The sequence below is a fragment of the Corvus moneduloides genome, chromosome 16, assembly GCF_009650955.1.
Source record: "Corvus moneduloides isolate bCorMon1 chromosome 16, bCorMon1.pri, whole genome shotgun sequence".
In the NCBI taxonomy this organism is placed as follows: Eukaryota; Metazoa; Chordata; class Aves; order Passeriformes; family Corvidae; genus Corvus; species Corvus moneduloides.
In genome coordinates, this window is record NC_045491.1 from 8,501,548 (window position 1) to 8,527,170 (window position 25,623).

At 52.0% G+C, this 25,623-nt stretch overlaps 1 protein-coding gene across 2 annotated transcripts; it reads left to right on the top strand.

The window, feature by feature from the left end:
- Positions 1 to 8,273: 8,273 nt before the first annotated feature.
- On the top strand, positions 8,274 to 19,259 carry SSTR5 (somatostatin receptor 5). 2 transcript variants are annotated; one of them, XM_032126311.1, is made up of 2 exons: positions 8,274 to 8,741; positions 15,944 to 19,259. In XM_032126311.1, exon 2 carries the CDS (start codon positions 16,002 to 16,004, stop codon positions 17,112 to 17,114), a length of 1,113 nt encoding a protein of 370 aa, XP_031982202.1. In that variant the 5' UTR covers positions 8,274 to 8,741; positions 15,944 to 16,001; the 3' UTR covers positions 17,115 to 19,259. The 2 variants fall into 2 exon arrangements, with proteins under 2 accessions (XP_031982202.1, XP_031982201.1); XM_032126310.1 differs by lacking the exon at positions 8,274 to 8,741 and adding an exon at positions 9,065 to 9,279.
- Positions 19,260 to 25,623: the final 6,364 nt, after the last annotated feature.

Sequence of the window (25,623 nt, forward strand, 5' to 3'; positions counted from 1 at the left end):
TCCGTGTGCCCTCGGAGCACACGGCCCTTCCCGAGGAGCAGCCAGAGCCATTTGTCTGCAGTGGGAATGTTTCATTCCCGGGAAAACAGAGCCAATTTGTCAGGTTATTGTAATTATTTTAGACGGGCTCCGCAGGAGAAAGAGAGGCTGGGAGCTGGGATAATAAAAACCCAGGAAGAGCAAGGGCTGGGAAAGCTGCACCGCCCCAGGGATGAGCTTCACCATGGGCTTGTGGGGCCAGGGCTCTCCTGCTTCTCTGCATCCCAAATTTTGCAGCCGTGGGTAAAATTTTCCTTTTCCTTTTCCTTTTCCTTTTCCTTTTCCTTTTCCTTTTCCTTTTCCTTTTCCTTTTCCTTCTCCTTCTCCTTCTCCTTCTCCTTCTCCTTTCCTCTTTATTTTCTCCTTTCCCTTTCCTTTTCCCTTCCATTTTTCCTTCTCCCTTCCCTTCCCTTCCCTTCCCTTCCCTTCCCTTCCCTTCCCTTCCCTTCCCTTCCCTTCCCTTCCCTTCCCTTCCCTTCCCTTCCCTTCCCTTCCCTTCCCTTCCCTTCCCTTCCCTTCCCTTCCCTTCCCTTCCCTTCCCTTCCCTTCCCTTCCCTTCCCTTCCCTTCCCTTCCCTTCCCTTCCCTTCCCTTCCCTTCCCTTCCCTTCCCTTCCCTTCCCTTCCCTTCCCTTCCTCCTTCCTTCTCCTCTCCCACTTCCTCTCCCCTTCCCCCTTTTCCTTTCCTTTTTCCTTGCCCAGCTCCAGGAAAGTTCTCACCTTCCCAACCCCTCCCTGCAAGCGGTGCCAGAGCAGCTTCTCCCAACTCCCGCTGCATCCTCAGGTTTCAGGGAACATCTGCTGGGATGGAGCTATTCCACAGGTGGAAAAAGGAGGGAATTAAATAAACACCAGGAGCTGGGAATAAATTAAACCTTGTTTAGGATGACGTCCCACAGGGAATGAATAAACATGGAGTGGCAAAAATCCACCAAGGCAGCAAACACAGTGTTCCTGTCGTGTTTTCCCAGTGGGATTTGCCAGAGGAAAAAAGGGATCCTAAAGCTGGGAAGTGCAAGGAGCAGGGCCTGCTGTTGGTGCTGGAGCCTAAAGGATTGGGATGGTTTGATCCCTTAATTCCTGGGAAATCCCAGCTAATGTAGGCAGCTTATGGAGCCTTCTTAGCCAGGGAGGGATTTCCTGGAACATCCAAAACATTTCCTGACACGAACAGGCTCTGGAAGAGAAGCTCCATGGCAGAAGCAAGGGATGATTCCCAAACTTTCCAGGGAGAAAAACAAAGAATTCCAATTAATTTCCAGCTTTCCTCTTTCCCACAACATTCCCGGCAGGAATTACCCTGCTTGTTAAGTGCAGTAATTAACCTGCAATTAAAGGGACACCCAGAATCTGCTCCTGGTCCAACACCAGCAGCAATTCCCTCAGGTGACCTTGGCCGAGCCCAAATCCCGGATATATCAGGGATAAAAACCCTCCCAGTGGGAATTTGCCAGGATGCAGCCTGGAAATCGGAGCTGGGAGATATAGGGCACTTCCCAGGGAAGTGAGAATCCCGGCATTTGGCGTTGGCAGCCAAAGAATTAAAAATCAATTGAAAATTGTCTCCTGGATTTGTCCTTCCCAGGGATGCAGAAATTCCCATTCCTGTCCCTTTTCCAAGGAAGTGGAGACCTGGCTCCCACCCCATGGCTCATCCTGGGGTTTGATCCACCGGGAAAAATGACCTTGAAATTCCATTTATGTCTGTGCCCGTTCATGGATGAAATGTTCCCAAATCAATCCCTACATTTCCCCCAAATAACTCCAGAGGGGATCAGGATGCTGGGAATTCCCGGGGAGTTTGGAGAGGATGGGGTTGTGTTTTCCGGGATAACAGGGGTCGCTCTCCGTGGTGCTGCAGAGGCTCCGAACGCACCAAAATTCCTTTTTTTGGCCTCATTCTCCCCCCAGCTCCCACGCCCAGCAGGAATTTATTCCAGCCAGAATTCCATGTTTTCCAATCCCCAGAATTCCGCAGGAAAAGCTGATCCTGAAACACAGAGTTTTATTCCCTCCCCATTCCCGCTAAACCGACGTTAAACCCCATCCAACTTTTCCACTTCTAAACAAGTCTGAAACTTCCAATTGCTTCCAGCGAGTCATTCCTGGATGGAATTGTTCCCTAAAAATCCTGGATTGTGCCTGAGGTTCCAACCATCAACACCGAACCCTTCTTGTTCCCACGAGGTTTGAATAAATCCATTCAAATCCTGACAGTTCCCAATATCCTTGGATTGTTCTCCCAGACAAAGCCAAACAAACTCGTGAAAAAACCCTTTTTTTTTTTTAATTCCTTCTTTTCAGCGCCTCCGAAATGTGGTGGAATTCCCAGAAATCCATTTTCTACTGTGCCAGACTCTTTAATAAAATTAAGGAAAGGATCTGGAAGGGAAAGGGGCTCCCAGAATTCCACGGATGCAAAGGACTCCTGCATTCCTGCTTTTCTCCTCGGGAATTGCGAGTGCTGATTTTTGGGGATATTTTCAGTTTGCAGAGGGAATCTCTGAGAAATGCTGGAAAGATAACAACGGCCGGCTCTTCTCAAAATCCCTCAGGATGTCATTTCTGGAACTAAAAAAACCCCAAATGAACCAAAACCACTTGTGGGTTTATCTGTAAGGACCCAAACCACTTGGAATTGGAATGATGGGAATATCAGCCTCCTCCTAATGACCCCCTCTGGAATGCACTCGGGAAAGATCTGCTGGAAGGAATCAATCCAGGAGCAAAACCCTCTCCTGCTTCTTCCCAGAGCCCAATCAGGGAGATTTTTAATGTTTTGGGAACTCTCACAGGACTCTGCTTCCCCCATTCCTGGGAGCAGCCGATTTCCAGGAGCCATCCTTGAAATCCCTCTTGGAAAAGCGGGAAATCAATAAAGATGGAATTCTCCAACCAAATCCACCCCTGAGTACTAAAAATAACATTTTGATGCTTCCTTTTTACCCCACAAAGGGATTTTTACCGCACATTTTGGGATTGGGGCAAGATTTAATTACGGACACATAAAAAGAGACCAAGGCTCAGCCCAGCCTCTGGAATCTTGTGGAATTTGCTCTGTTCCACTGGCAAATCCCAGAGTTTCCCCTCGCATGAAGGAGTTTGGGAAGAAATTTTAAGGAAAAAAAGAGTTGGGTTTTTCGGGGATGGATTTGCTTCAGCTGTGGCAGCAAAATCCGGGAATTTCCTCCTCCAAAATGGAAATGAAAGCTGGGAAAATCCACCAAAATCCCGTGGGATTTTGGGGACATCAATCCATTTTCCCTGGGCTTTGTTTCCCATCATCAGAGAAAAGAAAGCTTGGCCAAATCCCAGGAATCCCATGGAAATAATCCCATGGAAATCACCCTGCAGCGGCTGCAGGATGGTCAAGTTCGGAAAAACCATGGAAGCTTCTGGAATATTCCTGACTTAAATTCCCCAAAATAAAGCAAAATTAGGACTGGCTTGGTGTAAAATCTGGGAAAAGAGGCAGGAATTCTGCTCATTCTTCCAGCAAATGGTTGATCCCGAAGCTGCGGCTCCAAGATTCTCCTGGCTCTGGAGAAAGCAGGGATCAGCAAGGAGTGGGGGGTGAGGAAAACTCTGGCAAAAAATCCTTTGCCACCTGCTGGAATAATCTGCTCAAGCTTGCAAACACCGAGGTATTTAAGGAAAACACCAGAAATTCCCGCTCTGCCTGCGTGGGAATCCTTGGGAAAGCTGGCAGCTCCTTGCTGCCATTTGTGGGGTGGGAATGAAAAAATCCGTTAAAAACGGCACCGGAATAAAATTCCCAACCTGTGATTCCTCCAGAAGGTGCTGGGGTGGGAAGAAGGACAGAGGAGAATTCCTGATAGAAATGATGGATCTTTGGTCTGGTGTGGGAGGCTCCGGCCACAAATGAATCCTGTTGGACAATGAGTCCAAATTCCCAGAGGAATTTTGGTCTGTTCCAGGGAAAAGCTCCTTTACTTCTCCAGAGCAGCAGCCAGGGGGGATTTGAACTGATAGGAGCTGGAGGGAAAGTGAAAAAAAACTGATAAGGGTGAGAGATAAGAGAAATCCTTTTCTAGAGGCTCATCCATTCCAAAGTGGATTTAGTTCCTGTTTAAGGCTCGGCTTTGAGCACTCGTTTAAGGCTTGACCTTGAGCTTAACTGATGTGAGGCTGGAGGAACAGGAAAATAAATCTGACAAGGGTTGCAGACAAGAGAAATCCTTCTCTAGAACTTCATCCATCCTAAAGTGGAATTAATTCTTGTTTAAGGCTTGGCTTTGAGCACTTGTTTAAAGCTTGAGTTTAACTGATATGAGGCTGGAGGAAAAGTGAAATAAATCTGACAAGGGTTGCAGACAAGAGAAATCCTTCTCTAGAGCTTCAGCCATTCTAAAGGGGAATTAATTCTTGCTTCAGGCTCAACTTTTGAGCCTTCATTTAAGGCTTGAGTTTAACTGATATGAGGCTAATACAAGTCTTGTTTTAGGCTCGACTTTTGAGCCCTCGTTTAAGGCTTGAGTTTAACTGATATGAGGCTGGAGGAAAAGGAAAATAAATCTGATAAGGGTTTATTCTCTAGAGCTTCATCCGTCCTAAAGGGGAAATAATTCTTGGTTTAGGCTCGACTTTTGAGCCTTCATTTAAGGCTTGAGTTTAACTGATAGGAGGCTGATACGAGTCTTGTTTAGGGACTGGAGTAGTTACATCAAGTTCCCTTTTAACCTCAGACCAGGTGAGGAACTGAGGAGCAGAAGATGCTTGGGTTGCTCCCAGTTTTGGAGACGTTGCTCCAAGAACGGATCGGATGCAAAGGATTCGGCGCAGAATTTTCACATCCACCAGAGGAATAAGGCTGGAATTCCAAAGGAACTCCGAGGAATTCCAAACCCAATGGAATCAGTGTTGAAAGGCAGGAAAATCTGCAGAATTTGGCCAGGCTGGGAATCAGCTCCTCGGTGCTTCAGAATCTCCCCGAGGGGGGAAGGAGCAGCTTTATTTTACAAAATGGGAGTTGGAGGCTCTGGAAAAGCGGGAAGCAGTTCCTGGTTAAACAGAGGGTTGGGCTGGAGATTTGTCCAGCCCTCATTCCCACAAAACTCCCTAAAGTGCGGGATGGCCTCGGGAAGGTTCCCATCCCAGCCAGCCACGGCATTTCCAGTCAACCTGAGACTCAATCCCAGCTCCTGAGGGACTCAGTCCTGGCCTTTTTCTTTTTCCTGGAAGTCCCGCCGTTGTTTTCCTTGAAGGATTTTAAACGTTGGGTTTTAACTCGACCAGCCTGAGAAAAAGGAGATGAACGGGATAAGAGCTCTGGGAAAATCATGGATCAGAGTGGAAACCATCACTGGGAATTTCCAAATCCAGCTGAGATTTGGGCTCCGGTGGAGCCCTGAGTTACTCCTGTTGCCATAGAAATAAATGGATCTGTTTGCTGCTGCTCGCTGTTCAGAAATATCCACAGATATCCATCACCACCTCCAGCCATGGCGTTTGGTTCCCAGTTTTTCCTTCTCCCAGGAATTCCAGGTGCAGCAGGAAGTTTTAGTTTTGTTTTCCTTTCATTTTTTTAGCGCTGGGCTGGTGTTGAGCTCGAGCGCTTTGGGGCTCGCCGAACACAAGCTCAGCTTGGAACTGGGGGCCAGCAGCTGCTCTCCGTGACATTCCCAGTTTGCAGCCGAAGCTTTTCCTTGTGCCTGCGGAACGTGCCGAGAAAATCGGGAAAATCGGGAATTGCAGCAAGGCTGAGGCAGTTTCGCCTCCCTTTGTTCTGCTCCTTAGGGAGGGAGGAAATCAACGCCTGTCAAAGCCTCTCCAAGGGGCGGGAATTCCAGACCCGTCTGGTGTCAAACTGGGGAATTGCCGGCGGCAAGGGAGCGGAGAGATATTCCCGGTTGGATGGACACTGCCCGGGATTGCTCCCGCTGCGGAGTGCAGGCTGCGCTGAGCTTGGAAGTTTTCTTGGAGGAGGAAGCCAAAAGGTTGGATTGGCCACCTGGAGGGAACCGAGGCTTGGCTGGGAAAGGGAATTGGTTTTCTTTCCTTGACTTCCCACTCAGCTGTTCCCAACAGAGCAAAAACCAGGATGAGCAGAGGGATGGAGCAGTAGGGAAAGGCTGGGAGAGCTGGGAATGTTGAGCCTGGAGAGGAGAAGCTTCAGGGTGACCTCACTCAGTCTCTCTGTTGCTCTGAGGTTTAAAGGGATCTCGATTGTCCCATTCCCGTCCTTAATCAGAGCCAATCCAACCCTAAAGCTTCAATTCCAGCATTTCCAGCCAATTCCAGCCGGCCTTGGACCCAAATCTCTCCCAGAGATGGTTCCACACCCCTGATTCCTCCTCACCAGCTCCTTAATGCCCATCTCCCCTGGGAAAAGCTGCTGCCATGAGTTCCCCAGGAGTGCTTCCTTCTAAAAATACGGATCCCAGCTCATCCCTGCTGCCTCAGCTGCGTTTTGCCGAGGCAGATTCCCAAAGGCAGGAGGAGCTTCCCGAGCTCGTGTCCCCGCAGCTCCCCCGTGTCACACGCACACACGCAGGGAGTTAAACTGGGTTCGTGCCAGGACGCGTGGCGGCTTTTCCCCATCCGTCAGCATTCCCGGGGGAAAAAAACCCCATCCAGGGATCATGCCGGGACATGGAATTGCTGTGTGTGGCAGAATAAGGAGGCTCCTAACCGAATTAGGGGATTTGGGAGGGGTTTGCGCATGGATCGCGGAATCCTGGGATGGGGCAGGCCGGAAGGGAGCACAGGGGGTTCCATCTGCTCCAGCGGGGTCATCCCAGAGTGGGATTACATCCTGGAATTGTGGGATATCCCCAAGGAGGGAGACTCCACCCCCTCCGTGGGTTCTGTTCAGGGCTGGGCACTGCCCAGGGAAGTTCTTCCCCCTGTTCAGGTGGAACTCCCTGGGATCCCGTTGTCCTTCTTGGCCCCAAGGACGCACACAAAGAGCAGAACCAAACAAAATCCCTCATTTCGAGGCTTTTATCTCCATCCCAGCTCTCCTTCCTGTCTGCAATGTCAACATAAAAAATGTCCCAAGCGCACGGATGATAAAATATTCCATCCAGCGAAGGGAGAGACACAGAAAAATGAGAAATAAAAGGAACTGTCCCACCCCTGTTGTGTGCTGTCCCCACAGACGTCCCCCTGTGCCACCGAGGGTCTCGGTGCCACCCCCGGGTGCCAGGAGCATTTCCCCTCCCGTGTTTATCCCGAGGTCTCTGGAGCTGCTCTTTGCTCTCTGCCCGGAGGCGTCGGGCACTGAGAGCAGGATAACAGGGAATGCTCTCCAAGGCTTTGTGCAGGATAACAGGGAATGCTCTCCAAGGCTTTGTGCAGGATAACAGGGAATGCTCTCCAAGGCTTTGTGCAGGATAACAGGGAATGCTCTCCAAGGCTTTGTGCTCCCTCCGTTCAGCCCCGACACGGCGCTGTTGACTCGAGCGCGTAGAGAATTAAAGCAGCCTTCGGAGCTGTTGAAAATCCCGCCTCTCTCCCAGCACAGATCCCGATAAAACTCCTGGTTTTCCAGAGCGTTTGTTTACAGGAAAAGCGCTGTTTTCTTCGGGACGACTTAGGCACCGCCATGGTTATCCAGCAATTTTTTCCTAGCACAAGACGCTAATAAATCCCCCCAAAAAATAAGGGTAATTCCTTAAATGAGCCCCACTTGGCTTCAAGTTGCCATTCCCAGCGGGACCATTGCTCGGGAATAAATTGTGGGCATCTTCTGGGCGTGTTGGCAGAGCAGGTGATCCGAACCTCCTCTCCTGTGCTGTTTATCATGCCCAACTCTATTTTTATCGGCTGACTCTACCCATTGTCATGGCGAGAGCAGGCTGGAGTCTCGCTCGCGTTTAGCAACCCATGCCCATAAATACATCAGCAGATTGAATTCCAGGCTGACATGCCAGCAGCAGCTCTGCCTCGCTGGTTTTTTTCCGCCCTGCGTTCACACGTCTGACTCAGATTGAAAAGCCTCGACAGAGGATTAAGATCATATCCACTATTACCAGCGCCACGCTCTGTGCATGCTGATGAGGAGGGGCTGCCGCGGGGAGCCCTGAGCTGCTCTGAGCCCCCCGCTCTGCCCAGGAATGGGGGAGAAAAGCACTTCGAGTGGCGCTGGGATTGATGTTTGAATATGTCACAGCACAGGGAGGGTGCGAGGAGGAGGGGGCAGAACTCTGCCTCGCTTTTATCCCACTTGTTGCATTGCAAAATACTCAGAATCCCAAATATTTCAGCCCCTTCCCACCCAGCAGCATCCCAGGGAGTTCGGGAGGGAATGAATCCGAGTTCTCGCAGCCGGGATTTTCAGCCCTGCATCCTTCCACCAGGGAGCGATTTTAGGGCCTGACTCGGAGCTAGCTGGAGGAAAACCTCTCCACATGGGATCCCGTTCTCCAGGGAGAGGCGGGATGCGACCTTGGCACTCGGGCTCCCCTTCTGCTCGGGGACAGGGGCGTGAAATTCAAGCCCCGGAGGTGTCAGAGACCTCCCGCTGCCCCCGAAGGAGCCCGCGGGCTCGGGTGCGGCGTTTGGGGGGTCGGGAGGGTCCGCGGGAGGCTTTGAAAGGACTTCACGGGGCTGGACCGGAGCTGGAGCAGGGGGGAAATGTGGCTCTTCCCGCTCCGGCCCCTCCCGGGAGCGGAGCGCGGACCCCGCTCCTGGCGGGGCTCAACCCCCGGGCCGGGCAGCGCTGCGGGAGCGGCACAGCCGGGTAAGGGCAGCCCGGAGCCGGGGAGGGGGGAATGGGATGGGGGAACAGGGATGGGAAGGGGACAGAGGCATGGGGAGACGGGCAGCGACGTGGGGAGCGGGACACAGGGATAGGGAGTGGGGTATAGGGCTGGAGAGGGGGACACAGGCATGGGAAGGGGGAACAGGGATCGGGAGTGGGGCAGAGGCATGAGGAGAGGGGCAGAGACGTGGGAAGAGGGCAGAGACGTGGGGAGGGGGGCACAGGGATGGGAAAGGCGGAACAGAGGACGCGGGGAGGGGGTACAGCCACGGGGAGGCGGGCAGAGCCTCCCTGCGCAGCGCTCCCGCTGCCCGCAGCGGCGGCTCCAGGGCTCCAGCCCGAGTTCCCGAGCAGGGGGCGGCCCCAGGGCTGCGGCACCCCCGGCCCCTCCGAGCCCGGTCCCTCCTCCCGGGGGAGCGGCCGCGGCCCCCGCCCGCAGCCCGAGGGACGCGGCCAGCGCGGGCTGCGCTCCCGGGGAGGCTCCTGCTCCAGCGGGAGAGCAGCCCTGGAGCCGCAGGTAACCATGGCCGGGAGCCGGGAACTGCGAGCCGGGATGCGGGAACTGGAGGAGGATGGGGACGGGGCAGGCGGGGGTTTCGCAAAGCGCACCCCGCGGTTGGGGGCTCGCTGGGGTGAAGGGGGCAGCGGAGTCATCGGTCCCGCTTGTGGACACCCCGAATTCGCCCTTCTGAGGGAGGTTTCGGTGCTGGGAAAAGGAGTGACGCCGTCCCGGTGTGGGGGTGGCGAGGGGGGACCCTCTGGGCAGTGAGGTGACCCCTCCTGGCTAGAGGGATGGCGAGGAGGGACGGTCTGGGCAGTAAAGTGACCAATCCTGGTGTGGGAGTGCCCGGGAGGGTCCCTCTGGGCAGCGGGGTGACCCCTCCTGGCTGGGGGGTGCCCGGGAGGGACCCCCGGCCGGGGGGACGATGCTGCGTTTGAGGCAGGAGCAGCCTGAGCGCGGCTACGGAGCTCGAAAGGGACGCGAGAGGCACCGGCGGGACGGACCTGCGGGCACAGCCCGGGGGCCGCTGCCACCCTGGGGATGTGACAGAGCCCTGGATGTGCCCAGCCGGGTGGGAAAGGGCACAGGGAGCCCGGAGGGATCAGAGCTCCGCGCTGGATGCCCCTCTGGGATAACACACGGCAGGGAATGCAGGGATGGGATGTGCTCCAGGGGGGTCAGCGAGCAGAGGATGCCGAGGTCAAGGTGACATCCTGGGGGTCAGGGTGGATCTGGGCTGGGCTGGGAGCAGCTCTGGCAGCTTCCTGCAGCTCCCTGCAGCTCCCAGCGCCGGGCACAGCCTGTTCCCTGTTCCCAGGGCCCAGAGCTTGACGTGGAAGAGCGGGGAAAGAACGACCTGGCTCGGGTGGTTTAGGCTCAACGAGAGACTTTTTGTGGTTCTGGCGAGGAGGAGACCTCCGGGTTAAACTCCACAGCCGCTTCCAGGGTGCTGGGACCAGCCTGGGAGCGCTGTGTGGGAAATCGCAGCTCCTGGGGACGCTGTCACCAGGGCTTCGTGGCTGCAGCGGAGCTGCTCTGCTGGAGAGGGATGGATCCAAGCCGGAGAGCCCAAACCTTGGAATTTTCCCCTCGAGGCTCCACTTCTGGAGCTGCTGCACTTCTTGGAGCGAGAGGAGCTGCTCCTGAGCTCCTTCCCAATGTGGGGCTCTCCCTGAGCCGGAGGGAGCCGGGAGTGTTCCCGCTCTCCCTCAGCCTGGGAGCAGCCACAGCCGGAATTAGCGCTCCTCCTCTGCTCTGGCACATCCCTGAAATCACGGAATGTCCCTGGATTGCACAGGGGAAGGTCGGGAAAGAAACCTTCGGGGAAAACCCGCTGGGTTTGGGGATGTGCTGGGGCTGGAGCGGGATTTGGAAGCTCCAGCCCAGCCCCGCTGCCCGGTGGGAGCGCAGAGATGGAGCTCCACAGCTTCCTCTGCCTGGAGCTGCTTAAATCCGGGAGCAAACCCATCTTAAATCCGGGAGCAAACCCATCTTAAATCCGGGAGCAAACCCAGTTTAAATCTGGGAGCAAACCCAGCTCAAATCCGGGAGCAAAACCATCTTAAATCCGGGACCAAACCCACCTTAAATCTGGGAGCAAATCCAGTTTAAACCTGGGACCAAACCCCGCAGCGTTTGCTTTGCACGAGTGTTTGTGTGGCAGGAGCAGCTCAGCCCGAATGAGTAATCCCTGAGCACAAGAGAGCCTGAAACGTGTTTGGAGAGGAAAAAAAAGGTTTCAGCAGATATTTGGCCAAAGAAAATACGATTTCTCAAGATTTTTTTAGGGGTAAAAGCGGGAAGAAGTTGTTGAACTTGGAATTCAGGTGATCAGCGCTCAGTCCCAATTCAGGGAGTCGGAACAGAGGAACAATTTAATGTGACAAAGTTTTGTTTTCAGCAAAGAAAAATCCATAGTTGGGATTTTCGGGGTGCCAAACGCCCCCTGAGAAGCAGCAAAGGCAGACTTGAACAAGGAGAAAGCTCCTTTTGGGGAGAATCTGAGCTGATTCCTTTGGTTTTTCTAACTCCAGGTGGTGGGATAGGGTTGGGAATGGGAAAACCGTGGTGTCCGTGTTGTGTGGGAGCTGCTGGAGTGGTAAAGAACATTTTGTAGCTCAGGAGTTGCAGCAGCTCTCAGGGTGATGCTGCATTTCCCTGCTGCTCCCACCGAGCTTTCCCTGGATTTTTATGTTATTCCAGAGCTGCTCGGCCAGGTCTCCCCAACTTCCACACCACCACTCTCCCTCCTCTCCCTCTCCTGCCTGCTCCAGCCACACAAATCCAAGGAATGAGGCCCCACGGGCCCTCTGGGAAGCAGCAGCTGATGGACACTCGGCTCCAAAAGGGAATATTTACTAAAAACCCAGGAATTTATTGCAGGCAAATCCACGGGATGGGAAAACCCCACGAAGTTCTACCGTGGGGAGACAATTCCTGGAGAGTTCTCCCGCTGCTTTTCCTCCCGAGACTGTTTGAAAAGCCTGGGGTGTGTTATCCCTAATTATCCTGCACCGGGAAGCAGCGATCTGCCATCCTGGTGCTGTAATTCCAGTCCCAGCAATTATCGTGGATGCTGCAGGAGAGAGGGATGACGATTCCAGAGGCAAACAGGCAGCGGGATCCAACCTGGCCTCAGGAAATCAGGTTTCCTCCGGCAATTCCTGCCCCGCTCTCACGCAATCCTCTCCCTGGAATTATTTGTCCTTTCCTGCCGCGACCAGAGGCAGGAAAAATTTCAGCCTTGATCTGTCTGGGCATTTTTAATTTCAAATTAAAGGTTTTAATTCCAATTTTAAACGTTTGTTTTTCCTCAGGTTGGGATGATTTTTCAGTTCCTGTTAATCGCTGGGTTTTTTCCCTCAGGTTTATTTAGGACTTCTCACAAATGTTAAATTCTGACACCATAACACCTCCGCTATTTATTCCCGAATTTTTTTGGGGGAGGCAGGCACAGAGTTACGTTCAGCTGCTGTGGATGCTGATTTTTTCCAGGATGCTGCTCTGTTAAAACTTGGAATTCTGTCAGGGATTATTCCAGTTTCAAGCAGAAAGCCCAGAATTTATGGACAATCCCAGGGCGGGGGCTCGGAGATCAAAGGGGGAAAAAAGCTGGATGAGAGGAAAATCCCCTGGAGGTGCGTCCTTGATTAATCCCTTAGTTAAGAACACCAAACAAAGGTCTGAGGGATCAATCAGCGCGTCTTAATTACCTTTAATTATTACCTTTAATCACCCTTTGTGGAGGTTCGGGGTCGTTCGCTGCTGTGGTGACAAAAGGAGCTGAGGCCAAATCGAGCTGGTGAGGGACGAATTGTCACCTGGATAGGGGGAAAAATTCCCTGTGCTCGTCCAAGGCAGCCAGGAAAACATGGATTTGCAGCTGGTCAGGGGTTTTTTGTTGTTTCCTGGACGAATCCCAGAATCCTGGTGGCTGCAGGGCAAAGGCTGAGGGAAGAAAACATGGAATGGGGATCTGGGCTCGGTTTGCACATCTGGGGGACTTTAGGGCATCGAATCCTGGGAATGGGGAATGTTGAGATGGTGTAAATTCTTTCCTGGTGCTGAAACCGGCAGGGAAGAGACAGAAGGTTTTGCATCAGAGCCACAGGAAATGGATTTCCCCTCAGGAAATGCACTGGGACATCCCTGGAATTGTCCACATCCAAGTTGGATGGGGTTTGGAGCACCCTGGGACCGGGGAAGGTGTCCCTGCCCATGGATCAGCTTTGAGGTCCCTTCCAACCCAAACCATTCCGGGATTCCGGAATTCCCTTCTCAATCTGCTCAGTATGACAGGGAATATTGTACAGTTCATCCCATGGGACAAAAATCCTGAGGGGAAAGGTGAATATTCCCACAAACCCAAGGGAAGAGCCCCAAAATCCGAGGGGACAAAGTGTCCCTGACTCCAGGGAAAGTCTGGCACAGCTGCTGCTGCTGAAGGAGCCTGGAAGTTCCTCTCCGTGGAAAACACACCCAAGTCCTTCATGAAAAACCTCTGGAATGCCAATGGATGGCTGGGAGAGCCCAAGGCCCTTTGGAAACAGGGATTTGAGGCTGGAGGATTTCTCCAGGGGGAGGAGAAATTGGAAGTATCCAAAGAAAAGAGCTGCTCTTCCCAAGGCCGGAACTCCGAAGGCGGTGGAAGGAACAGGACTGACAGCGCCTGAATCCAAGGAAATGTGGGAAAAGGCACCTTGGCAAAGGTGTCCTTTCCCATTTTTAAGAGGATGAGCCACACATGACTGCCCCTCCTGACCTTCCCTGCTGAGTTCCAGCCCTGCTCCTTTCCATGTGCTCCAATTTTTTGCAGGCTCAGAGGGAAAATTGGGTTTTTGGGCCCAGCCTGGATGTGCCGAGTTTGTCCAGGCTGCTCGTGGGGAGAAGAACATTCCCAATCCCAGCAGCATCCCGGATACGAGTTCATAAACACTGACTGCCCCATCCCATGTATTTTTCCTTCCTGTTCTTCCGTCCAATGATCCCAGCTGGGGCACAGCAGGAAAATGGGAACTTCCAGAGCCCTCCCAGCCGGGAATGAGGCACTGCTTTGCCTTCTCCCAGATTTCTCCCATAAATAACCTGAGGATTTTCAAATGAGTGGCAGAGCAGGATTTAAAATTCCAATTCTTATCCAGAACTGGAGTTTTCCTTTGGTATTTTATCCAAGCACTGACCCACTCCTGTGTAATTTAAAAGGAGCATGGTCTTGGCTGAGCAGAGGGATTTTGGGATTTGCAAGGATGCTTCCTTAGCTGCAACACCTCAACCCCAAATAAAACAACAGCGTTTTCAGCTCCTCCTGCCCCATCCTCATCCCCATCTCCCAGTATCTGCTGGAGCTCCGGCAGCTCCCTCTGCTCTCCCTGCCATCCCTGCATTCCCGATTTCCCATCTCTGCCCAGCCACGTGAGACACCTACTCCCCATCTGCACATTCCCACGGCACATTTGTGATTCCTCCCGGGAGCTGCCGGGACTCCTCCTCTCCCCCAGGTTTTCTCACCCCAGGAGAAAGCCCAGCCACCAACGAAGGTGGCTTTGGATTGCTGCTGGAGACAAGGAGTTTTTCCAGCACCGTGGGCTGGCTGTTTGTGATTCCACATCCAAACCCCCGGATTATTACGGGAATCTGATCGTCAGGTGATGGGAGTGAAAATTCCTGAGCATTTCTTCCACCTTCACTGGGGTTTGTTGTGGGACTTGATGGAGACCTTGCTGCTTGAAATCTCCCCTTTTTCAGAGGTGATGTTTCCAAGTTCCTCCAGGAAAATGCTCGATAAACACCTCCTTTGAGCCACACTCCGACAAAAATATGGAAAAAGATTCCTGGGAATCAAGCACGCCACAGGAAAGGGGTGTTGCAAATCCTCCACCTCTTTCAGAATGGTTGTTCGAATTTATTCCAGCTCCAGATCTGTTCAGGTCTCTGGGAGCTGCCCACTGCAGCTTGGATTTCCTGCAGGAAAAACGGATTTTTGGGATAAAAAACAGTTCGGGGTGAGAGGAGAAGATGCAGGAACACAAAAAATAGTCTTGAGAGATACAAAAAAAAAAGGAGTTTATTCCTTCCCATGTCTGTGCAAACATCCTGACCCCTGGGGGAGTGACTTCACCCATGCTCCTTTCCATCTTGGAATTTTTTCCAAGGGTTTTCCATTGTTCTGGAGGGTTTTATTTCCTCACCTATTCACTGATGTTCCCTGAGGTTCTCCATTGGTTGTGCCAGGCAGCCTAAAAAGTGGGATTTAAATCCAGGTCTGCCACTCATTTTAACATCCTGAGTTGTGTCAAATCTCGGAATATTCATGGGGAAATTCCAGGAGAAGCCAAAGCAGTGCCTCATTCCTGGCCAGGAGGGGTTTGGAAGATCCCGTTTTCCTGCTGTGCCCCAGCTGGGATCATTGAAGGAAAGAGCAGGAAGGAAAAGTGGGTTTATGGAAAAGGGAGACCTGGGAATCAGCACAGTGGACATTCCTGGAAAAACCAGGAATTGTCTTTGACTCTGATTCCAAAAGCACCTGGAGTTTGGATGGAGCGAGGTGGGATTGAGTCACCCCGGAGTCCCCCAGGTCCCCATGACCAAGCGACAGCAGAGCTGCCCCAAACTGGGATTTAAAGAGCTCAGTACTGAGGGAAGGCACTGCTCTGATCCGGGTGTGCTGCTCAGAGTCCTCCAAAACGATATTCCAACAATTTCTGTACCGGATTTTAGATGGAAAATCAGGGGCCTTCTGGATTTCGTGGAATCCCAGAATGGTTTGGGTTGGAAGGGACCTTAAAGCCCATTCCATTCCAACCCCAACACCTTTCCCTATCCCAGGTTGCTCCAAGCCCTGTCCAGCCTGGCCTTGGGCATTCCCAGGGATGGGGCAGCCACAGCTGCTCTGGGAATTCCAGTTCAGAGCCTCTCCAACCTCAGGGGAAAAATCCTTCACAGTTACAGCCAGCCCTGGATCCTGTCACGATGAAACAGAGCCCGGGATGTGCTGGGATGAGCACTGGGATTCTCCCATTGTGCAATTCCTTTGCTTGGGAATTGATCCCATCCCTCTCCCTGGCTGAATAATTCCAACCCAAATGCTGAACAGAAGAGAAAATGGAAGTGATTGTAAAAATCCGCTTTGAATTCCATCTTCCTTTCTCTCTTTTCCTTCCTTTTTCAATTTTCCTTCTAGGAACAAGATGCCCGTGAAGTTTAATCTCTCCTAAGAGGAAAACCACCGAGAAAAAATTATGGATCCTTTGTACTTCTCCAGCACGTTTAGCATGGAAGCTGCTGCCGGCGAGGTGAACTCCTCCCTGCTGCCCAACGTGACGGAGAACGGGACAACCCCGGAGCAGCCCCCGTTCCAATATATCCACAAGGTGCTCATTCCCATCTGTTACCTGCTGGTGTGCGCCGTGGGGCTGAGCGGGAACGCCCTGGTCATCTACGTGGTGCTGCGCCACGCCAAGATGAAAACGGTCACCAACATCTACATCCTGAACCTGGCCGTGGCCGACGTGCTCTTCATGCTGGGCCTGCCCTTCCTGGCCACCCAAAACGCCATCTCCTACTGGCCCTTCGGCTCCTTCCTCTGCCGCCTGGTGATGACCGTGGACGGCATCAACCAGTTCACCAGCATCTTCTGCCTGACGGTGATGAGCATGGATCGCTACCTGGCCGTGGTGCACCCCATCAAGTCCACCAAGTGGAGACGCCCCAGGGTGGCCAAGCTCATCAGTGCCACCGTCTGGACCTTCTCCTTCTTGGTGGTTCTCCCAGTGATCATCTTCTCGGACGTGCAGGAGGACTTCCAGACGTGCAACATGAACTGGCCGGAGCCGGTCAACGTCTGGTCGGCGGCGTTCATCATCTACACCTCGGTGCTGGGCTTCTTTGGCCCTTTGCTGGTCATCTGCCTGTGCTACCTGCTGATCGTGGTCAAGGTCAAGTCCTCGGGGATCCGCGTGGGCTCCACGCGGCGCCGCAGGTCGGAGCGGAAGGTCACCAGGATGGTGGTGATCATCGTGGTGGTCTTCGTGTTCTGCTGGCTCCCGTTCTACACCATGAACATCGTCAACCTGATCCTCATCCTGCCCGCTGACCCCGTCCTGGAGGGGCTCTACTTCTTCATGGTGGTGCTGTCCTACGCCAACAGCTGCGCCAACCCCATCCTCTACGGCTTCCTCTCCGACAACTTCAAGCAGAGTTTCCAGAAGGTTCTCTGCCTCCGGAAGGGCGACGGAGCAGAGGATGGCGACCCCGTGGAGCACAGGCAGGAGAACAGCAGCCGCCTGCAGGAGTCCATGCTGACCCAGAGGAACGCAGAGTTCAACGGGCACATGCAGACCAGCAAGGTCTGAGGGCACGGCCTGGCACTGCAGAGTCCCGCTGGAGGACTTGGGGACTTCAAGGAGAGCTCTATTTGTGGCAAAGGGAAAATGAGGAGCCCCACAAGCTCCAAGAAATGTACACAGAGGGCTCTTCCCTGCTTTTCCCAGCTGGAAGTGCCAAGCTCTTGTGGTGTCCTGCTGGATCAGATGTTTGTGACCACTTTGGGTCCTCTAGGGAATGATTTTCAGGCTTTGCACCCCTCTAGTGATGCAAACCAATGCTAAGCCAGCTCTAACTCCCTTGTTAAGCTGGGTTTAAGGCTGCTTTGCACAGCTGGGATCAGCTCTGAGCAGCAAACAGCTCAGCCGGGATCTCTGGGATTCTTCAAGGGGATTTCTTAAAGGAAAATGAGATTTCTTCAGAGTTTCATGCAAAAACGCCCCGGCACTGCACTGGAAATGGGTTCTGATGTGCTGGGTGGTGCCTTGGCTGTGTTTCCCTGTCCTTAACCCACTGCAGGGAGCCAGAGCAGGCAGGAATCCTGCAAACACGGCCAGAAAGGATTGAAGGAAACAAGATTAGGAGAACATTTCGGAAAGGAATCGACGTGCCCATAACATTGCCACCTTCCCATCCCATAAACTGCGGTGTAACCCCGCTGGTACGATGTCTGTGGGGATGATTACGGGCTCCTGGGGAGGTCTGGTGCCCATTCCTTGGTTCTGAGTGTAAGTCTGGACTCAAAACTGTATTTCCAGAACTTAAACTCGGCTCAAGCCCCTCCTGACCGGTGCAGTTGCCAGGGCGGTGTTTGGGCCTCGATCCTGGAGGTTTTTTCCAACTTTAATGGTTCTGTCATTCCGTTTATTCCGCTGGATGTGCCACTCACATCCCCAAACCCAGGAACTCCCGGGATACACCGACACACGAGCACAGGATGTATCCTGGGTTGGACCACGCGTAATTTACTCCCAGGTTTCTCCCAGTAGCAGGCAGTGCCCGCCTGCTCTCCACCACATTCCAAATCCCAGCACAGCCAGATTTAAATGATTAATTAATACAATATCCATTATTCCTGGAATTATCTGGCTCTTCCAGGCATAAATCAACCTCTGATCCGTTCCCGAATAATTGGGGCAGCCTTTTTGTCACCTCTGCCCTCTCCAGTTGATTTTCCAGAGTCTTTCCCATGGACAAAATTAGAAAATCCCATTTTAGCTCCCAGCTCCTTTTGGTAGTGGCTGGAAAAATTCATATTCCCACACAGGGAGGTGCCCATGGTGCCCTGCAGAGCACAGGGATGCAGAATTCCAGCTGCTGGATTTGTCTGATCCTCTGGAGCAGCTGAGCTCTAAAGACAGGGAAAATTAATGGAAAACGGAAAATTAATGAGGAAGATTAGTGGAAAATTAATGGAAAATTAAAGAGGAAAGCTGGAGTTGGATTTGATGATCCCTGTGAGTCCCTTCCCACTCAGGATATTCCATGATTTTTCAGCCTGAGGTGTTTTGGATTCACAGGGACCTGCTGTTACTTCATCCCAAAAATCAAAGCCCCTTCCCAGAGGACCTCACACCTTTGGAAATTCAACAACACACAGTGACCAATAAACCCCAAACGCAGAGACAACCAAAAACTTCCTCAGGAAAAACACACCCCAAAAAATTGGAAAACACTCACAAAATCCGGTGAAAATTGGAATAAGTGAAGTATCAATGATTTCTGAGTAATCCCAAATTTGCCTTCCAGGGAAAAATTAAGATTCCTTTCAAACCTATCCAAGGGGGAGCTAAAGAGGAAAAACTCCCGAGTTTTTAGGCCACATTAGTTTGGGGCAGTGCCAGGAGACTCCACCAAGCCCTGCTAAATTGGGGATGCTCTGTTCCCCTTTCCGGGATTTTAGGACCTGCTGGAAAGAAAATCCAACCGATTTTATGGCAAGGTCCTTTAGAAACACGGAATTGTGCTGATGAGGGAGATTTTAGCTCAGCCTGGGAGAGATTTGTGCACAGAGAAATTTCTCTGTGCTTTTCCCAGTCAGGACTGGGATAATTTGTGTTGTGTGGAATTTCCATGGATCATCCAGCCTGGTTTTAGCCTGGTCCTACGGAGATTTTGCCTTCGCTTCCCTCTGTTCAACCATTCCGGACAAATTAAACATTGAATGAACCAAACTCTGTTTTATTAATATTTTCTGAGTCCTAAAAAGTCTTTTTTCCCCCAGTTTCTTCTACTGGGAACTCTGAGGTCATGGAAAGCCTCCTCAGCAGAACTGTCCCCTGGGAGATGCAGAGGGATCAGCCCCCCAGGAATATCCCTGGAATCCTGGATTTACTCCCACCTCCAGACTGAACCAAGTGGAGCAAACCAGTGCTGATTCCAGGGTCAAATCCAATTTCCAGTCCATTTCCAGCCAATCCCACATTTTTTCCATCACCTGTTGGATGCTGTGCCCACGAGTGATGATCAGAAGGACTCGAGGGATGCTGGAAAGCAAAAATCCATCTCCTGATCCATCTTTCTCCCTTGATTTCCAAGGAAATTGCTCTTGCTGAAGCACTGGAAATGAACTCCTTGCAAGCAACAATGGCCCCAGGAAGCAGAAAAGCACCAAAATCTTGGAATTTCTGCCTAATTCTCCTCTTGACTCACAGCAGGACTTGGGTCCTGGTAATTTTCCATAAGAAAACCCTTTGGAATTGAGTGCAGCACATCCCCAGGAGACTGGGAAAAGCTTTCCCATGAAATGGATTTCTTTTCCAATTCCCAACGAATCCAACCTAATTTTATTTACTGGGCAAACAGCAGCAGCCACGCTCCAGGGGATGAAAAAATGGTGGATTTTAGATGGAATTCTGATGTGGCAAACACATTCCATTTAATGCAATGCATTCCCATCAAAACTGGGGAATTCCTGAGGAGGGGAGGACTCCAAGCGGGCCTGGATTCTCTGGGATGAGGAGCTGGGCTTGGTTTGGGGACCTCCAGATCTGGGTGCAGTTCCTCATTTGAACTTTTCTGGTTGGTTTGGTGTAAGCTGGGCTCTGATTCCCTCAGTTTTCCACCTAAAATGATCCCTCCTGGGAGCTGCGGAACGGGAAATGGCTGGAAAGCTCAAGGCTGGGGCAGGAACACCTTGGGAAGGAAAAGGATTTTAATAAAAGCATGGATTTATGGGAAGGAGTAAAACCCTGGCATTTCTCGGGCAGAGCAAAGAGCATTTGTCCCCTCCTTCCGTGGAATTTCATCAAATCCATGGAATTAACCAAGGGAAGTTTGCTCTGGAGGGAACAGACCCCAGAAAAGAGGTGGATAAACCTGGGCTTTGTTTCCCACACACCGCACACCGACCCCACCTCTCTTCCCTCACTACCCCTGGGTCAGGATTTGGATCCCAATTCCCAGAAACCAGATATTCCAGCCAGCCCCTCCCACATTCCCATCGATAATGCTGCAATCCATCAGATTTAAGGAGCAAATTTAGGAAAACTCTCAATGCTTCAATTCCCAGGAAAATTCCCTTTCCAGGCAACAGCCCCCTGGGGAATTCGGTGCCACGGGAATGCTGCTTTGGAGGAGCTCTTTTCCCGGCCTAGGGAATTTTTTCCTGGGAGCAGCTCCTGCAGATCATCTCTCCCAGTGCCACACAGCCTTTGCTCCACAGGATTCCCTCCCCATCCCAAAAAATCCTTCCTCAGGCCCGAGCTGTGCCTTTGGAAGCTCCACTGGCTTTTCCTTGTATCCCAAACGCCGTTCCTGGGTTTTTCCTGGCAGCTTGGCAGTGGAATTCTGAGGAGCCAGCTGAGCTGACAGCATCCCTGCACACATTCCATCAAAACATGTCATCCTTCCACAAAGACTGACAAATTCCCGGGAAAATCTGTCCTCCCAGCCAGCCCTTCCCGGGAAGCTCCAGACAGCAGCGACACTCCCCAGATCCATGGGGTTTTTCACACATTCCAACCCCAATCCCTCAGCCCCAGGGATTGAGTGACATTTTTAATACCTCGACAGACAATCCTTCCGAATTCCAGCTTATTCAGCTTTTCCTTTGATTCATCCAAGGATTCCAAACGTTGGCTCTGCCGAAGAAGAAAAAACCACCCACGGGAAGATCATGGAATGTTTGCCCGGTGCCCACCTGACCTTCGGGAGGTGGAAAAATCAATTGGATAAAATAAAAAATAAATAAAATAATCAATTTTTGGTTTTCTGGTTAAAGCTCCAGCTATGAATATTCAATGAGATCCATGGAATAAAGGGAATTCCAACTGCTGGATACCAAAGGGCTTTGCTGAAAGATGTGTGGAAAAATCCACCGAGCAACCTTTGGGATACAGGAGCAGCTTCCTTCAGGGATTCACTTGTTATTCCATGAAAACCAGGGTTTAACTGAGGGGCGAAAGGCATGGATTCAGTTTGAAAAGCGGCATTAGGAGAGAGCAATTCCAAAGGGCAGATTCCAGGTGGGTATGTCCAAGGTATCGGGATCCATGGGCTTCACTGGGCACTTCCTGGGTTTCAGCAGGGTCACCTGGAATCCTCTGGCTTTGGGATCTCTCCTGGCTGCCCTCCGAGGGAGGGAAAACCCAGGAATGTGCCTGAACTGCGGAATTTATCCTGGGATCCATGGATTGATGTTGGAGTAAGAGCAGGGCAGGGATGGAATTTTTGCAGCTTCCCTCTTTAACTCCCAGTTAAACCCGGCTCTCTGTTCCCTGAGGTTCCAGGGATGGGATTATCCCTGGAATCCAAACATTCCCTGTGACACGAAGTCCCGGCCCAGCCTTGATCCATCAGCAGTATCCTTAAAACCCCCAAATCCCTGCTTCCAGTGTCTCCCCCTGCTCCTTGGAACTGCAGCCAAGGCAGGAGCTGCTGGTTTTATTCCTGTGATTTATTCCCAGCCTCTCGGTCACCTGGAATGCCTCAGCTGCTCGCCTCACCCCGCTCCCGGTTTTCCTGCACCGTTCATTCCCGCCCATTTGGGTGTTGTTTGGATAACTCCATGGAAATCCAGCGCTGTTGCCATGGGCTGGGCGACGCTCCGGGGTTTCTGTGTTCCCTCTCCCTTTCCCCCTGCAATCCCGTAACACTTAATCCCCCCTATCTGCCCATCATTCCCTGGAAAGTCACGAAAGGTGAATCTGTCTCCGCTGGCTCCCTTCTCCTGAGCCTTTAAGCCCTGGATCCCGTTCCTGACCTCGAGCCAGGAGTTATCCCAAATACTGGATGTATCCTATTCTCTCAGCCTGGGATGAATCCGCTGTGCTTTTTCCAACAGGGGCACTGGAAAAGCAGCAGCCCTTGGAAAAAGTTGGGAATGAACAATCCTGGCCTGCGGGGATGGGAGATAATTCCTTCTGGATTTGACCCTGGATGCAAACACAGCCCAGCCCTGGAAGTGCAGTGACCTGGGAATTATCAGGGAAGAGTTTTCCCTTCATTTTCCACGGTTCACCTCTCCCTCTGCCAGGTGGATTGGGGTTTATAATCCTGGTGCATCCCTCTTGGATGGGAGGGCCGAGAGTGCAGCCACCACTGCTCCAGAGGATCCCGGGTTTATATTCCAGAGGGAGATCTGGGGCCTGTGCTCCCCCTGCTCCAGGGGTGAATCCCGCTGTGGTTTTCTCTGGAGAATCTGGGGGGGAAAAAATGGATAAAAACCCCTCCCAAGGCCTCGAGGAATTGATGCTCTCCTGGCTTTTCTCAGCAAAACAAAGAATCATGGAATCATGGAATGGCTTGGATTGGGAGTGACCTTAAAGATCTTCCCATTCCAACCCCTGCCATGGGCAGGGACAAATTCCACTATCCCAGGTTGCTCCAGGCTCTGGCCTTGGACACTTCCAGGGATGGGGCAGCAATCCTGGGCACAATTCCTGCTTCCAGGAGGGACAACAGAGCCAGGGAGACAAATCCCATCCACCATTCCTGCTTCCAAGGGCCAGGCAGCACCGGAGGAGGAACCTGGCTCGGGAGCCGTGGTGACAGCAGCTCCCCCGGGCAGGGTAATTAATTAATTATGCATTCCCAGAATTAATTAGAGCATCGTGTTTGCATCCCTGTCCCGCTTTTCCACAGATCCCAGCCCCATATGCCGGGTGCCAGACAGGGCTGGCAGCCCTGCATCCCACATTTGGAATGATTTTATTTCCTGTCGTGCCTGTGCCTGGCTCCTGACAGGAATCAGAGGCCTTTCCATGGAATTATTTCATGGCGCTCCATGGTGGTTGGATTTTTCCAGCAAAATTTCAGGGAGGGAAAAGCAGTTCCGTGGATTTCTGACCTTCTAAAAACCTGGAGCTGGGCAGGGTCACGCAGACAGAGCCAGGAAACGGGAATGGAGGGTTCGGCATCCCGGGAATCACGGGATCATTGAGGTCAGAAAAGATCTCTGACATCACTGACTCCATCCCTGTCTTTTCAATCCGGGAGAAATTTGGGATTTTGCTTTAAGAGGGATGAAATCACAGAAAAACAGGGAAAAATGAGCAGGTGGAGGAATTGTTTTGGATTCTTCCTTGCATGGAAACAGGGAGATGAGTCCCGTGCGATTCACTGGGGATTCACAGGCTCTGTGCTGGCTTTTGGATCAGCAAATCCCAAAATCCAGTGGCAATTCCTCACTTTCCTGCACATGGAATTTACTCCTGAAATGGCCTTTGAGGCAGGAGATTGCAGCATTCCAGCCAGGAGCCAGCAGAGAGAGATTTGCTCCCAGCACGATCCAGGGAGGAAACAATTCCTTAGAGAGTTGGCTTTAATGTGATTTTCCCTGGAAATAGCATTAGGCTGTCATTCCCAATGTCTGGCAGGAATTTTTGGGTTCCCAAATCCTCTGTGGCAGCTTCTGGCTGCAATACAAATGCAGCTGTGGAGGAAACATCCACTGCGTTGGGAATAGGGAAGCAAATCCCTCCTCATCCCAGGGATCCAGCTCATCCTCCCTGTTTGCCCATTCCCAGAGGGAATCAAGCTCTGCCCACATCCCTGCCGTGGCCAAATCCAGCCCTTCAAGGACACAAATCCAGAGTTTTCCCCACAGGAAAATCCTGCCCCATCATAATCCCAGGGATTTTTACCGGAAGACCTGGGAGAAAACAGGGAATCTCCCAAAATGAAGCAAGGAAAAGGTGCTGAGGGCAGGGAGCACACACGGATTTGGCCTTTCCAGGTGCTGCTGCCTGGATCTTGCCAGGAAAAATAAAACCACTCAGGAAAATCGGGAGGAGAACGAGGAAGCCCCAGGATTTCCAGGAATAGAGTATGGAGCAAGAACAGGAAATGCCCCAAATGCATCCCACCTCTCATCCTGGGGGAGGACGGAGATTCCCAGCCTGTCCTGCCTTTGGGAATTGCCATTCCCAGCCTGCAGGGAGGGTGTGGAAGCACAACCAGCACAGGCCAAAGTCTCCATGGAGCCTTTTAGCCGGGATTGCTCCCTGGAAAGCTTGGAAGCGCTTTCTGTTTGTTTTCCCACTTTCCCCTCCCATCTCCCGCATTTTCTCCGGGCGCTTCCAATCCTTGGGAGCGAATAGATCCTTCCTGGAGTCATTAAATCCCATTGCACTCATCCAAAGGCAATCCATTAGCCTGATTTGTTGCCTGGTTTCCTTATCGGCCTCGATGTTATCTCCCCGTTCCCCGTTGTAAATCCAAAGTTTCCTTATGGAGAGGAAGGAAAGAGTTTGCCCAAGGCACGGGCGCCTGTTGCTCTTCCCGAGAAAAAATCCATCCAGAGGGATGAAACCACACCCAAACAGGCTTTTTATTCCCAAAACAGGCTGGGAGAAGATGGGAATGAGGGCTCAGGGCATTCCCAGGATAGAGGGATCTGAACACCGCAAACACAGCAGGGAATTTCCCTAAAATTCATTCCAGTTGGATTTTAGGGGAATTTCCTTCCCAAAAGGGTGGCCAGGCCTGGGAAAGGGATTTCAAATGTGGCAATGGGAATACTGTGGACATCCAGCTTTCAGATATTCCAATTTTTCTCAAAAACCTCGGCAGGCTGAGACTGCCAGTGGTTTTTGTGCCATTGGGGATAATTTGGATCCTGTGGGATCCTGTGGAAAGGTCGTTGTGCCCCTGGAATTGCTGTGGATTTAACGATTTCCCTGGTCCTGGCACGGGGATGAGTCATGAGGGCTCTGAAATCTGAATTTTTCCCTTGGAGATGTGTTTATTTGGGGATAAAAATGATGGATTTTTGCTGCTTCCCAGGAGAAAGGGACTTCTCCAGAATTCCATGGATTGAGCATGTTCTGGGGATGGTTTTCCCAGTCCAGCTGGAGCAGGGAAGTTTTAATTGGAATTATAGCCAGTGCAGCAAAGGGGAGATGGGAATGAGCCAAAACAGTGGGAAAACTGCTGGATCTGTGAGGAATGAGGAATTCCAAAACACCTCAGCCTGGGAATGCTCCTGCTCCACCACAGAGCCCCTGCCAGCAGCACATCCAGCTGGGAATTCATTTTCCAGCCTAGGGATGGGACAGGGGGGATTTAGAAGCAGAAAAAGGAGGGAAAAAAGGATTT